Here is a 14696-nt window from a genome sequence, read left to right on the forward strand (position 1 = left end):
CCTCCATCTTGTCTGGATTCAGCTTCAGTTTGTTTTTCCTCATCCCTGCTACCATGTCTCTAACCCCAATCCGAATCCTGCAATGCCAACCAGTGAGTACACAGGGGAGGAGGAAGCAGTTGTGCTTTTTGATCTTCTCCCCTGCCTCTGCACGCACGCAGCCACATACACACACACACACACACACACTCACCTCTTGCCGGTTAAGGGTTTGCATGCCTTGCTCCCACTTCTTCTTGTTGCTTGTGATGAGTTCGCGGCGCTCCAATTCAAAGGCTTTCTGGAAAAGAGAGGCGTGGCTTGAGCAGCCCCTGGCCTGGACGTGGAAGGGAAGTTAGCAGCGTCAGGTCAGAGCCTCAACCTCTGTGCCCAGGACAAAGATGGAGCCCTAGAATCGAAGATGACGGATCAAGCGCTATCGCTGGAGGCACAAGCTGCCTCGGTGACACAGAGAGCTTTTCATCAGCTTTGGCTCATAAACCAACTGCACCTCTACCTGGACACAGAGAGAGAGAGCCTGCCCACGGTCATCCACGCTCTGGCAACCTCCTACTTAGATTTCTGTAACACTGTCTCTGAAAAGATGCTGCACATTTCAAAGGCGCTTCTTAACGGAATGCTCCTCTGACCTTCTGAAGCAGAGTGAAGCACGGGGAGAGGGTGAAGCATGACGCTTCTGTGCTTCTGCTCTTTACTCCAAGCTATTTTATTTGATACTGCCCGTCTCTGTCCAACTGCATTTTAATCTGTTTGGTTAATCACCATGGAAATGCAACCCAGGAATATTTTAACGAACAAGCACAAATTAACAGAACGGTGCACAATTTACCTACAGGCATGTTCTTGCTCCGCAGTGTTCTTCTTCGGCCTGCTTTCCCTCCCACCTGCACAACAAACCTGAAACACCTTTTGCTTCCGTGAAGGGGCGGCCAATACCTCGATCTGCAGGAGCTCCCGGCGGTAGTTTTTCATGACGTTTCGGATCTGCTCCTCCATCCGCTCCAGCAGCAGGTTGATGTCCTCCGTCTGCTTCCGGAGATCCTTCACGTACTGGTCATCTTTGCTCTTCAGCTCCTGGAGTGAGAAAAACAAAATGGCCAAACACTGGAGAGAGCTAATGTTGTCTGAGTTTTACTGATTGAGAGTTGACAGTTCCCATGACAGCAAAACTCTTCATTTCCAAAAGTCTGACCTGGTCATATAGAGAGCATATTCAGACACCGTACCACTGGGTGAAATCAAACCCTATTCAGCAGGCCTCTTCTCCCCAAACCCAAAGAAGATCAATTCACATACTGGTGGTGCTGCTGCTGAGCATCCACTTTCTTGGGCCGTAGCTAGACCTAAGGTTTATCCCAGGATTGTCCTGGGGTCAAACCTGTTCATCTAAGGGCCTTGCTAGACCTACCAGATAATCCGTGTGGGAGGAGGGGCCAGGCCACGCTAGAAGTAGTGCGGCCTGTAGGCCCAGTCCACACATAAGACGCGACGGGGCCAACGGAAGCCCCGTCGCGTCCTCCATTTTCTTTCCCCCTTAAAGGGCCATGTGCGCAGGAGCGCACCAACGAAAAGGTAAGTACTTTTTAAAACTAAAATAAAGGGTTCCCAGCTCTCCCTGCCCCTAATTTCCCCCCACAATGCCTGATGCCCCCCCACCTGCTCGCTCGTCCTCCCCCAATCCGCCATGCCTTTCCCCCCATCCCCGATCTTCTCCCCACCCCCGTCCCCATTCTTCTCCCCCATCCCCGCTTGCCATGCCCGTCCCCTGCCCGCTCGCCATGCCCTGGCTCCGCTCACCCCCAATCTCTCCTGCTAGGTCCGCTCTTTCCCCCGGCCCCCATCTACCCCCCCTGTGATTCCCCCCCCCGGGCCCGATGGGCACAGCGCTCTTATGGAATGCTGTGCCCAGTCCATGGCTTCTCCCGGCTACTCGCAAGTAAGTGAGCAGCCCGGAAAGCCACGGACCCTGCTAGACCTTCCGCAGCCCCGGGCCATAAGCGAATCCGCTTAACCCGGGTTAAGGGAGGACTTAGCCCGGCCTGACCCCAGGATCCCCTGTGCGTCATCTGGATGCACAGGAGGGAGACCGGGCCTCACACTGCACTAACTCCTCATCTAGCAACGGCCTAAGTGCCACACAGGGCATCCAGTGCTCAGGCAGGGACGAACCCGGGATGATCCTGGGATAAACCTTAGGTCTAGCTACGGCCTAAGTACCTTGTTATTTCCCCAGGCTTTTCAGCTTTAAAAACATGTTTAGAAGTTTCTTCACCTTAGGCACTACTGTTGCTGATTTTATTTTGATGAGTTTTAACTCGTTTTCTCTGGGCGATGTTTGAGAACCACCCAGAGAGCTTCAGCTATTGGGTATAAAAATGTAATAAATAAATAAATTCAATGTTATGTTCATTTTCTGTTTTTATATTTTACAGTTTTACATTTTTCTTCAGTACGCTGCCCAGAGACCATTTTCCGTTAATGGATGGTATAATAATAATAATAATAATAATAATAATAATAATAAGAAGAAGAAGAAGAAGAAGAAGAAGAAGAAGAAGAAGAAGAAGAATATTTATTTATTTGTTACCCACCTCTCCCTCTGGATCGAGGCAGGGTACAACACAAATAAAAACACCATAAAATATATACAACTAATTCAAACGTTTAAAACCAGTGCATCATTAAAAGCAGCACACCATTAAAAAGGCATCTTAAAATTCAGCTGGGTAGGCCTGCCGGAAGAGATCAGTCTTGATGGCTTTCTTAAATTCCGGAAGACTGTTAAGTTGACGAATCTCTCCCGGCAGGCCATTCCATAGTCTGGGAGCGGCAGAAGAAAAGGTCCTCTGGGTAATACCTGTCAGCCTTGTTTTTGTTGGCTGGAGTAAATTCTTCCCAGAGGACCTGAGTGTGTGGGGTGGATTGTACGGGAGAAGGTGATCCCGCAGGTAGCCTGGACCCAAACCATGTAGGGCTTTAAAGGTGAAAACCAACACCTAAATGCTATTAGTAAGTAACTAAATAAATACACTTCAATTGAGAGTCACCCGGTGAGCTTCTATAGCTGAGCTGGGCATTCTGAACCTGGGTCTTCCCAGTCTGACTCGCAGCACTCTCGCCATTGTATCACACTTGCTGTCATCGAAGACACGCAGAAAGGTCTTCCCAGTTGTGTTAAAACACTCAGGAAAGCCCTTCCTAGCAAGCAGAATTCAGCTTCTCCAATTTATGCATCCCATCATGAGTTAAAAATTGTTTGTTTGTTTTTCAAGTGCTTGCAAGACTTTGCTAACTGCTGGGAGTGATGGGATTTTATTGCCATTTTTGCAACTACCCTATTTCTTCGATTCTAAGATGCACTTTTTTCCCCATAAAAACATCTCTAAAAATGGGGTGCGTCTTAGAATCGCGGGTGCGTCTTAGGGTTGTTTTTCCCCGTTGGTGGAACTGAAATTAGTGTGCGTCTTACAATCGAAGAAATATAGTATATTGTCTAAAATGTTTTTAATCACGCATTTTCTGAACCCTTGTAAGTCAGTCAACTTGAGCACCAAGAAATTAACACATAAAAAGAATTGGTGTAGTTAAATCATCCGCTTTATCAGGATTTGTGTCAAAAAAAGGTAACACATGGAGCAAATCAAAGTAGACGCGTCGAGCGTCGCAGCAACGTTTTCTACATATAATGTTTTAAAATTACGCAGAAAGATGTTAGGCCACTGTTATCATCTCCACCTTTCAGCCTCCTTTCTCTACACCCAACCTACTTCTTGGCACGGACACGCCCTCATCCCCCAGGCAGTCAGACTGGCTGTGAGCGGCTTCACGCCTGCGACCCCGGGTCCTGAGCCCCACCTGCTGCAACTCGCTGATGAGCTTGTTCTTCTCCTCAATCAACGTTGCACAGAGCAGCTGCTGCTGGTTGAGCCCCTCCCAGAGCTCCTGGGGGACAGTCTTCTCCTTGGCAGCAGTCCACTTGGAGGTGATCTCATCAAACTTGTCCTGGTTGGCCTTGGCTTCATTCTCCAACTTCTCAATCCTGCAACATCAAGCCACATCGAGGGAGTTCCTCCACAGCGAGCTTGTGTGAAACTCCCAACAGTTCTATGAGGAATTAAAAATCCATAAAGCTGTGTGGGCTGCTGTGGAGCACGGCGGATCAATGATCTGCGAGGATGCTCTGTTATCAAAGCACTTCTGTCCTTCCTCCTTGATCTTCTTCTTTGGTACAAACCCCAAGTGGCATGTCCCAAGGAAGGGTTTCCTGAGCACCGGCTGTACCTGTTTTCTGGGCAGCCTATGCTGATCCCTGACACTCCAATTGGCTAACTGGAGAATTGCAAGCTCAGTGTGATGGTCACTTGAGGCACAGGTGAACTCAGTGGCAAAGAGCACCTTTTATCAGCTCAGGTTGCTATACCAACTGCGCCCTTATCTGGACAGAGATAGCCTAGCTACAGTGATCCATGCTCTGATAACCTCTCGTTTGGATTACTGCAATGCATTATACGTGGGGCTGCCTTTGAAAACGGTCCGGAAGCTTCAGCTGGTACAAAACAGGGCAGCCCGTTTACTAACAGGGACTAGCTGGCGAGATCACATTACGCCAGTCCTTTCACAACTTCATTGGCTGCCAGTCCAGGTCCGGGCCCGATTCAAAGTGCTGGTATTGACATTTAAAGCCCTAAATGGCTTGGGGCCAGGTTATTTGAAGGAACGCCTCCTCCCATATGTACCTGCCCAGATCTTAAGATCATCCACAGGGGCCCTTCTCCGTGAGCCCCTGCCAAAGGAAGTGAGGCGGGTGGCTACTAGGAGCAGGGCCTTCTCTGCTGTGGCACCCCGGCTGTGGAACGAGCTCCCCAGAGAGGTCCGCCTGGCACCTACACTGTACTCCTTTCGTCGCCAGCTGAAGACCTTTTTATTCTCTCCGTATTTTAACACTTAATTTTAACTTAAATTTAAATTTTACTGTTCTGATTCTGTATTTTAATCTTATATCAATTTCTGCTGCGTGGTTTTATCCTGGTTGTGCTTTTTAGACTGTATTTTGTATTTGTGTTTTTAGACTGTTGGTTGTTTTATGATGGTTTTAATTTCTGTGAACCGCCCAGAGAGCTTCGGCTATTGGGCGGTACGAAAATGTAATAAATAAATAAATAAATAAATAAACTCCCAAAAGGGATGTTGCACAATATCCCTCCCCATTAATTGGTATCTCGTTCTTGTAACATCTTCCCTCCAACAACTCCAATTTATCATTACGATTCTAAACCTGCCATGAGGAAAACTACCGGTTGGATAAGTTCCTGTTCCCACCACATCCTGTTTGGGGCAGTGCAGTCCCAGATGTAGCTGTGCCTCATCGGAATGAGAACTCAGATAACATAGCCAACACATGAAAGCTATACACCATAGCACACTATGGTTAATACCTCTGCGTATAGAATCATAGAATAGCAGAGTTGGAAGGGGCCTACAAGGCCATCGAGTCCAACCCCCTGCTCAATGCAGGAATCCACCCTACAGCATCCCTGACAGATGGTTGTCCAGCTGCCTCTTGAAGGCCTCTAGTGTGGGAGAGCCCACAAGCTCCCTAGGCCATTGGTTCCACTGTTGTACTGCTCTAACAGTCAGGAAGTTTTTCCTGATGTCCAGCTGGAATCTGGCTTCCTTTAACTTGAGCCCGTTATTCCGTGTCCTGCACTCTGGCGTACTTAAACACAGAAGGGCTGGAGTTGCACCTGCCTTACATGGGTACAATCCTCCTTCTCCAATTAAATCAAAACAAAAAAAGCTTCAGGCGGCAGACCTTTGAACGTTACTGCTGGGGCAGAACTCTGTCTAACCTACTTCACAGAGCAGCTAGCTGTGGGGATATAATGGAGTCCCTTGCAGGAAAGGTGGGATAGAAGTGCAAATAAACTGCAAATGAAAAAATAAATATATGGACGAATCGCCTGTTTCCATATATAACAGCGTCTTACGTTCATATTGTGTGCAAGCTGAGACTTGCACTTGACCCAAGATCAAGCCAGCGTCTTAAAACTGAGAGTGGCTGTGACCTTTGACTCTTTGGCCTCCAGAGCCAAGGTCCCACTGAGTTACCAAGAAAAACACTGTCAGAGCCAGGCTTGGTTCTTCACCCCTCTTGCACGTTTCCCACAATCCCAAGGGGTATTTAGGCCTTAGCTCTTTACCTCTGCCTAGTCAGCTCCTCTTCCTCTGACCGTCTCTGGGTCTCCCGAGAATCAGCTGCCACTTGGATGTTTGTCACCAGCTGTGTGCCATCAAGGAGCAGCTTGGCCAGTCTCTGAGCAGAAAGAGAGCACACCAAAAAGAAGTTTAAATGCCCACTAACCTAAGCTAAGAGAGACAACAACTTATTGAGATGGTATCTTTTGCTAGACAAGCTGGTAGCCCTTCACATTTCACTGATGGCTGTGAACCAGAGTCCCTCTTGGCCAGAAGTGGCTAGTTCCTGTAAGTTTACAGCACTGAAAATAATCGAGTTTAAGCAGCACCTGTGATCCCCAAGTTAAATGCCATATGAATGAGCTCTGGCAATAAAACTGAAGTGAGAGAATCCCCATTTTTATGTCCAAATCTCCTCCTGAAAGCAGAGAGTGTTTCACACGATTCTTACTAAGACCTGCAACTGGCCCCACTCACCCACCGGTCTGCAGCTAAAAAGTCTTGCAGTACTTCCACCGAGGTTAGAGGGTGTTTCACTTACTCCTTGCTGGTAACAAAATTACGATCGTGAAGAGTTTTTGATTATGTATTTTGAACTATTTTTATATGGATATTAAGGACAGTGACCTTATCATGGGAGCCTTTTTATCATGGCGTCATGGGGCATGTCTAGACCAGGCGTTATCCCGAGGATCGTCCCGGGATCATCCCTGTGTGTCCAGATGACGCACAGGGGTTCCTGGGAGCAGGGAGGGATAATCGTTCCATTTATCCAGGATATTGGCATACACTGCTTTCGTGTTTTTCCCCGTGATCCTGGGATGAGGAGGGGGTTGGACTAGATGGCCTTGTAGGACCCTTCCAACTCTGCTATTCTATGATTCTATGATTCTATGATCCCAAGGACCGCGGGTGGTGTGGCCGCCCATCCCGGCTTCTTCCCTCTTCCTTGCAAGTAGTGGGGTTCTTCAGGGGGAGGGAGCCAGACTGGTGGGAGTCCAGGACCATCGGAGGTTGGGGGGAGCAGCGTCAGGGCTTTTTTTAAAAAAAAAAACAACCCACACTTACTTTTTCGTGGAGCACAGGTGTGCTCCAGCTGCTGTCACGCGCCAGGGGGAGGATCTCACGATCAGCATATCACGAGATACTCCCCCCTCCCCGGTCTAGACATGCTCAGGAGCTTCTCTGAGTGTAACGTATAAGGAAAAGTGGTATACAAATAAAATGATTTACGTTCAGAGTTTTGTTCCTGGTTTGCATATCACCGAACGAGGCCCTAGTACAGAAAATAAGGCTGGTCCACATCTGGGGTGGACAACACGTGACACTCCCTCCACGTGTGACATTGTAATGACACTAGTGCAATGTTATTCTGAAATTTCCGCACTTAAGAGCGCCATCACACCTACTTTTTCTTTTCCTGATACGCACCCGCAACTTTGACCTGTTTCATTAGCACAGCAAGCACTGGTCGCTTTCACGTGTGAGTGTTGTTGCGCTAGTTCACCTTGTTCTCTTCCCTACTCCACCCCGCTGCTTCTCCTTCTTCCTCCAGTTCATTGGTTCTTGTCATTGATGGACAGCTGCCTTTCCTTCCCCCCCCCCCACAGCTTTGTTGTTGTCTAGTCAGAGTGTGCAAAGCAGGTCTGCCCTGCCCAAAAAACCATTCCATTTTTGGATAACTGCACTGTCCCAATCCCCTTTCCTTTTGTGTCATGTCTTTTAGATTGTAAGCCTGTGGGCAGGGACTGTCAAGAAATACTTTTGAAAGCCGCTGTGAGAACCATTTTTGGCTGAATGAATGGCGGCATAAAAATGCTTAAATAAATAAATAAATATGGGAATTAACCAAATTGCTTACAGCTCTGTCATTTTAAAAAGATAAAGAGAAACTTGGCACCATGATAGCTCTTAAGGAGGGCTTTAGGCATACCAAGTCTCAAGCAGATCATTCCTTGATTTTTAAAGGAATTTTTAATTTTTTCTCCCCTCAAACCATCCCCCCCTAAACACACATGCATACACACAAACCTCTCTGATTCTGCTTTAATTCACCCCTGCAATTTATGGAGGGAGCTTTTATAAAAGCAGTATAAAAATGTAATAAATAAATAAATAAATCCTTTACTTTGGGGATGCACAGCTGATCTCTGTTTTTATAAACTACTTAAGAGCTATCACAGTGCCAAGTTTCATATCTTTATCTTTAAAAATGATGGAGATGTAAGCATTTTTGTTAATTTCCATAGGTGGGGTGGGGTTGGAACAGCAAAAGTCCGTTCAACCGACTCAGCACAAGGCTGTTTGTTCAACACAGTGTGCAGAAGGAGAACCGCCCCGCCCTCCTCTTTCATCAGCAAGCACATGCCCCCAACAAAGGTCGTGGCGCAAAAATGGCAATACACGGGGGCAGAAGAGCATTTTAATCCCGCATGGAGGAAGTAAGACGGACTTTCCCCACTGTAGGAAAACACGAAAAATGGAGGGGAAGAGACAGGATGACTGCAGTACAGGCACAACGTCATGAGTACCACGCTGCCAAGCAGGTATGTCGAGAGTGCCATAAAACACTGCTGTGATGGAGCCCTTAATTAGCTAAAAGGAAAAAGGCTTTAAAACGCTTTATGAGTGGCAGGGGCTTGGACTAGACGGCCTTCCAGGTCTCTTCCAACTCTATCATTCTCTGCCAGTTGCATAATAGCTTCAGTTAAACGGAGTTCATGTGTTTATTCCAGTGAATCAACAAATCTGTGACTTTAGTCCACCACTCAGCCACTGACAGCCACCCAAGTGAAAGGCAGGGGTGAAGCTGCAATGAGCTACAGCATGAGATATCACCTTTCTCATATTTCCTAAGCAATGCATCTATTCAGAATGTGCCTCCTAACAGGTGTAATTTTCCAGGCATTGTAGCGCTTCAGCAAACACGGAAAGCCCTTAACAAAACATGCTATAATGAAAAAGTTTTTTGTTGTTAATTGAATATAATACATGGCCAAAGTCAACCCTTAAAGGCAGAATGAGCTCGGAAAGTCTGCTCCATCACGGTTCTCCATGCAGTCCTAACCTGTCTGCTGTCCTCTATCTGTTTGTGGCTCCTGCTCTGTTCTTCCTCCACCAGCTTCTTTGCGTCTGGGTCTTCACCGAGGGCCTCCCTAGAAAAGAGGAAGCAGGGAACAAATTCATCCTTCAGCCAATCTTTCCTTTATCACACTGGAGAGATGTCTGGAATTCCTCAGAATCTGACTGCCTCTGTACGTCCCTGGAGCAAAACTCTGAAGGTGTGGGTGTGGGTGTGCTCTTACTAGGTGCTCCAAAATCAAAGGTAGCTGGGATGGCCAAAACCCGGGGTGGGGGGTGGGGGGGTGGGGGGAAATCCAAAATCTTTTAGGATGGAAGCCCAAAAGGGTGAGGCAGGAAGGGACGAGGCAGGAAGGGACCCTCTGGGGATCTGTCGCTGGGGTCTGCAAGGGCGCCCCCCTGAGCAGCAGCTCAGAACTGGGGACCACAGAACTTCCCCCAGGATTTAGCACCCCTTTATTATTATCCTTTAGGCAGGCGGTTAAGACTTTTTTTTTATCCTTCAGGGGTTTTCTTCTATTTTAATCTTGTGTGTGTGTGTGTGTGTGTTGTTTTTAATTGCCCTCTGTATTCATTTGTTGGATCTATACCCTGCCTCTCCTCCAAGAAGCCCAAGTCCACGTATGTGGGTCTGTTTTTATCCTCACAACAACCCAGTGAGGTAGGTCAGGCTGAGGGTCAGTGACTGGCTGAACGGTAGGGTGACCATATGACGACAGGGCTCCTGTATCTTTAACAGTTGTATTGAAAAGGGAATTTCAGCAGGTGTCATTTGTATATATGGGGAACCTGGTGAAATTCCCTCTTCATCACCACAGTTAAAGCTGCAGGTGCCCTGCCTTCTTTTAAATCTGGTCACTCTAGTATAGCTCCTGCAGCTTTAACTACTGTGATGAAAAGGGGATTTCACCAGGTTCCCCATATATACAAATAACACCCACTGAAATTCCCTTTTCTATGCAACTGTTAAAGATACAGGAGCCCTGTCCTCCTTTTCATATGGTCACCCTACCCTAGAGGCCTTCAAGAGGCAGCTGGACAACCATCTGTCAGGGATCCTTTAAGGTGGATTCCTGCATTGAGCAGGGGGCTGGACTTGATGGCCTTAGAGTCTAAGGGTGACCATATGAAAAGGAGGACAGGCCTTCTGTATCTTTAACAGTTGCATTGAAAAGGAAATTTCCTCTTCATCACAACCGTTAAAGCTGCAGGTGCCCTGCCCTCTTTTAAATCTGGTCACTCTAGTATAGCTCCTGCAGCTTTAACTGTTGTGATGAAGAGAGAATTTCACCAGGTTCTCCATATATACAAATGACACCTGCTGAAATTCCCTTTTCTATGCAACTGTTAAAGATACAGGAGTCCTGTCCTCCTTTTCATAGGGTCACCCTACTGAACGGGGGACTAAGAACCAGGGTATCTCCCGAGTCCCAGCCCCACACTCTAAATGTCACTCTGTACTGTGGTTTAATGGGGAGGAGGGGAGTGTATCAATCCAAAGGGAGAGGCAGGTAATAAATTATTATTCTTATTATTCTAATGTTTTAAATTTATCTTGTTGTATTCTTGTATTTATTTATTTACTTATTTATTACATTTCTATACCTCCCAATAGCCGGAGCTCTCTCGGCGGTTCACAAAAATTAAAAACATTCAAAGTAATAAGTATAAAACCATAATATAAAATACAATATAAAAAACTCAACCAGATAAAAACAGCAGCAATGCAAAATTACAAATTTAAAAACACCAAGTTAAAATGTATTTATATTCTATGGTTTTAATTGTGCACTGCCCAGAGAGCCTCAGCTCATGGGCAATATAAAAATGTAATAAATAAATAAATAAGTTGTTGTTGTTGTTGTTCCTCCAAACCGCCCTTCCTGGGGTAGAGATGATGATGGATGATGATGATGGATGATGATGATGGATGATGAAGATGATGATGGATGATGATGATCCGTTGGGTGCGGTCATCCGTAGCTTTGTAGTGTGCCGTCATCAGTATGCTGACGAAACGCAGCTCTGTTTCTCTTTTTCATCTTCAACAGGAGAGGCTGTGGATGGGTTAAATCGGTGCCTGGCTGTGGGCTAATAAACTGAGACTCAATCCAGACAAGACTGAGATGCTGTTTGTAGGTGATTCCGCTGACAGGATGGGGGGGGGGTGTTCTACCGGTTCTGGATGGGATTGCACTCACCCTGAAGGAGCAGGTTGGTAGCTTGGGGGTTCTTTTAGACCCATCATTGTCACTTGAGGCTCAGGTGACCTCAGTGGCACGGAGTGCCTTCTACAAACTCCCGTTGGTGGCCCAGCTACACCCCTGTCTGGACAGGGATAACCTGGCTTCAGTTGTCCATACTCTGGTAACCTCCAAGTTAGATTACTGCAATGCGTTCTACGTAGGGCTGCCTTTGAAGATGGTTCAGAAGCTGCAGCTCATGCAAAATGCAGCGGCCGGATTGATTTCGGGAACCAGAAGGTTCGACCATATAACACCTGCTCTGGTCCGCTTGCACTGGCTGCCTGTATGTTTCCGAGCCCAATTCGAGGTGCTGGTTTTGACCTATAAAGCCTTACATGGCTTGGGACCACAATACCTGGCGGAACGCCTCTCCCGAAGTGAATATACCCGGTCACTACGTTCAACATCTAAGGTCCTCCTCCGGGTGCCTACTCCGAGAGAGGCTCGGAGTGTGGCAACGAGGGACAGGGCCTTTTCGGTGGTGGCCCCCAGACTGTGGAATGATCTCCCTGACGAGGCTCGCCTGGCGCCAACACTGCTATCTTTCCAGCGCCAGGTTAAGACTTTCCTCTTTGCCTAGGCATACGGCAGCACATCTTAATCACCCACATGTTTAGGTTTTTTTTAACAGTTTTTAATGCTTTATGTGTGTATGTTCTGTGTTTTAGAGTTTTAAATTTTGTATACTTGTTTTTAATCTCAATTTTAGAATTTCTGTAAACCGCCCAGAGAGCTCTGGCTATGGGGGCGGTGTATAAGTGCAATAAATAAATAAATGAATAAATGATGATGATGGATGATGATGACGACGATGGGGAGTGCAATCCGGGGGCTTTTTCCCGCCCACCCCCAGGAGGAGGGGGAGGAGGAAGAGGAAGAGGAGGAGGAGGAAGAAGAAGAAAAAGAGGAGGAGGAGGAGGAAGAAGAAAAGGAGGAGGAGGAGGAGGAAGAAGAGGAGGAGGAGGAGGAGGAAGAAGAAAAAGAGGAGGAGGAGGAGGAAGAAGAAAAGGAGGAGGAGGAGGAGGAAGAAGAGGAGGAGGAGGAGGAAGAAGAAAAGGAGGAGGAGGAGGAGGAAGAAGAGGAGGAGGAGGAGGAGGAAGAGGAGGAGGAGGAGGAAGAAGAAGAAAAAGAGGAGGAGGAGGAGGAAGAAGAAAAGGAGGAGGAGGAGGAGGAAGAAGAGGAGGAGGAGGAGGAAGAAGAAAAAGAGGAGGAGGAGGAGGAAGAAGAAAAGGAGGAGGAGGAGGAGGAAGAAGAGGAGGAGGAGGAGGAAGAAGAAAAGGAGGAGGAGGAGGAAGAAGAAAAGGAGGAGGAGGAGGAGGAAGAGGAGGAGGAGGAGGAGGAGGAGGAGGAGGAGGAAGAAGAAGAAAAAGAGGAGGAGGAGGAGGAAGAAGGAGGAGGAGGAGGAGGAGGGGGAGGAAGAAAAAGAGGAGGAGGAGGAGGAGGAAGAAAAAGAGGAGGAGGAGGAGGAAGAGGGAGGGGGACGGGAGGGGGCCCGCGGCGGACCTGCGCTTGGACTCCAGGCGGGCGGCGATGCGGATGCGGCGGGCGGCGATGCGCTCCTGGGGGTCCTCGGAGGCGATGTTGGGGGCCCTGCCCCGCGAGGCGGCCCCGCCGCCCGCCCCCTCCGCCTCCCCGTCGGCTTCGGCCCCCGCTTCGGCCTCGGAGCTCATCCCGGCAGCTCCGCTCCGCCACAGGCCTCGCCAGCCGCATCCTCCGTTGCCGCGGCAACGCGTCGCTAAGCGACCGCCGGCAGCCTCGCCCGCCTTCTGCGCATGCTCGCGCCAGCTGGACGCTAGGCGGCGCCGGGCCCGGCGGCCTCGGCGCATGCCCGCTGCAATCCCTTTCTCTTCTCCCTTCCTCCCTCCCTCCCTAAGGGCCGCCTACAAAATAGAGATATAAAGAGAAGAGTCGCGCACGACATCTGACTTCCGGTTCGGCTTGGGATCATAGAATTCTAGAATAACAGAGTTGGAAGGGGCCTGCAAGGCCATCGAGTCCAACCCCTGCTCAATGCAGGAATCCACCCTAAAGCATCCCAGACAGATGGTTGTCCAGCTGCCTCTTGAAGGCCTCTAGTGTGGGAGAGCCCACCACCTCCCTAGGCAACTGGTTCCATTGTCGTACTGCTCTAACAGTCAGGAAGTTTTTCCTGATGTTTACACGGGAGCAAGAACGCAAAATGTCTGCATGCAAGCGGGCACCCGGACTTGGGGAGGGGTCCGTTTAAGTAGGCTGCCCTTTGCTGCAAACTGCACCTTTATTATATGTTTATATTGATTTTTTCTATATCTTGCCTTCAGTGTGCATGGCACTTTTCAGTGTACAAAAAAAGGCCTCTGCCCCAAAGAGCTTGCAATCTCAAATTTGTTTATTTATTTATCACATTTTTATACCCAGGCTGACCCTATGAAAAGGATAACAGGGCTCCTGAGCAGGGGGGTGGACACAATGGCCTTGTAGGCCCCTTCCAACTCTGCTATTCTATGATTCTATGAGTCTATCTTTAACAGTTGCATAGAAAAGGGAATTTCAGTGGGTGTCATTTGTATATATGGAGAACCTGGTGAAATCCCCTTTTCATCACAGTAGTTAAAGCTGCAGGAGCTATAGTAGAGTGATCAGATTTAAAAGAGGGCAGGGCTCCTGCAGCTTTAACTGGTGTGATGAAGAGGGAATTTCACCAGGTTCCCCATATATACAAATGACACCTGCTGAAATTCCCTTTTCTATTCAACTGTTAAAGATAGACTCATAGAATCATAGAATAGCAGAGTTGGAAGGCGCCTACAAGGCCATCGAGTCCAACCCCCTGCTCAATGCAGGAATCCACCCTAAAGCATCCCCAACAGATGCTTGTCCAGCTGCCTCTTGAAGGCCTCCAGTGTGGGAGAGCCCACCACCTCCCTGGGTCACTGGTTCCATTGTCGTACAGTCAGGATGTTTTTTCCTGATGTCCAGCTGGAATCTGGCTTCCTTTAACTTGAGCCCGTTATTCCATGTCCTGCACTCTGGGAGGATCGAGAAGAGATCCTGGCCTTCCTCTGTGTGACAACCTTTTAAGTATTTTAAGAGTGCTATCATGTCTCCCCTCAATCTTTTCCTCTCCAGGCTAAATATGCCCACTTTGTTCAGCCTCTCTTCATAGGGCTTTGTTTCCAGACCCCTGATCATCCT

The 14696-nt window shown here is 48.1% G+C and overlaps 1 protein-coding gene across 1 annotated transcript in view; it reads right to left on the reverse strand.

The window, feature by feature from the left end:
• Nucleotides 1–13206, reverse strand: part of DRC1 (dynein regulatory complex subunit 1) — a 32535-nt gene extending 19329 nt beyond the window's left edge. The window contains exons 1-6 of the mRNA XM_063123785.1: nt 13026–13206; nt 9263–9350; nt 6201–6313; nt 3856–4039; nt 937–1074; nt 194–280 (exon numbers count right to left, since the gene is read on the reverse strand). Of these exons, the coding sequence (XP_062979855.1) occupies nt 194–280; nt 937–1074; nt 3856–4039; nt 6201–6313; nt 9263–9350; nt 13026–13192 (777 nt within the window). The 5' untranslated portion in view covers nt 13193–13206. The remainder of the gene's footprint in view (nt 1–193; nt 281–936; nt 1075–3855; nt 4040–6200; nt 6314–9262; nt 9351–13025) is intronic.
• Between the last annotated feature and the right edge of the window lie 1490 nt (nt 13207–14696).

The sequence above is a fragment of the Elgaria multicarinata genome, chromosome 4 (genome assembly GCF_023053635.1).
Source record: "Elgaria multicarinata webbii isolate HBS135686 ecotype San Diego chromosome 4, rElgMul1.1.pri, whole genome shotgun sequence".
Classification (NCBI taxonomy): Eukaryota; Metazoa; Chordata; class Lepidosauria; order Squamata; family Anguidae; genus Elgaria; species Elgaria multicarinata.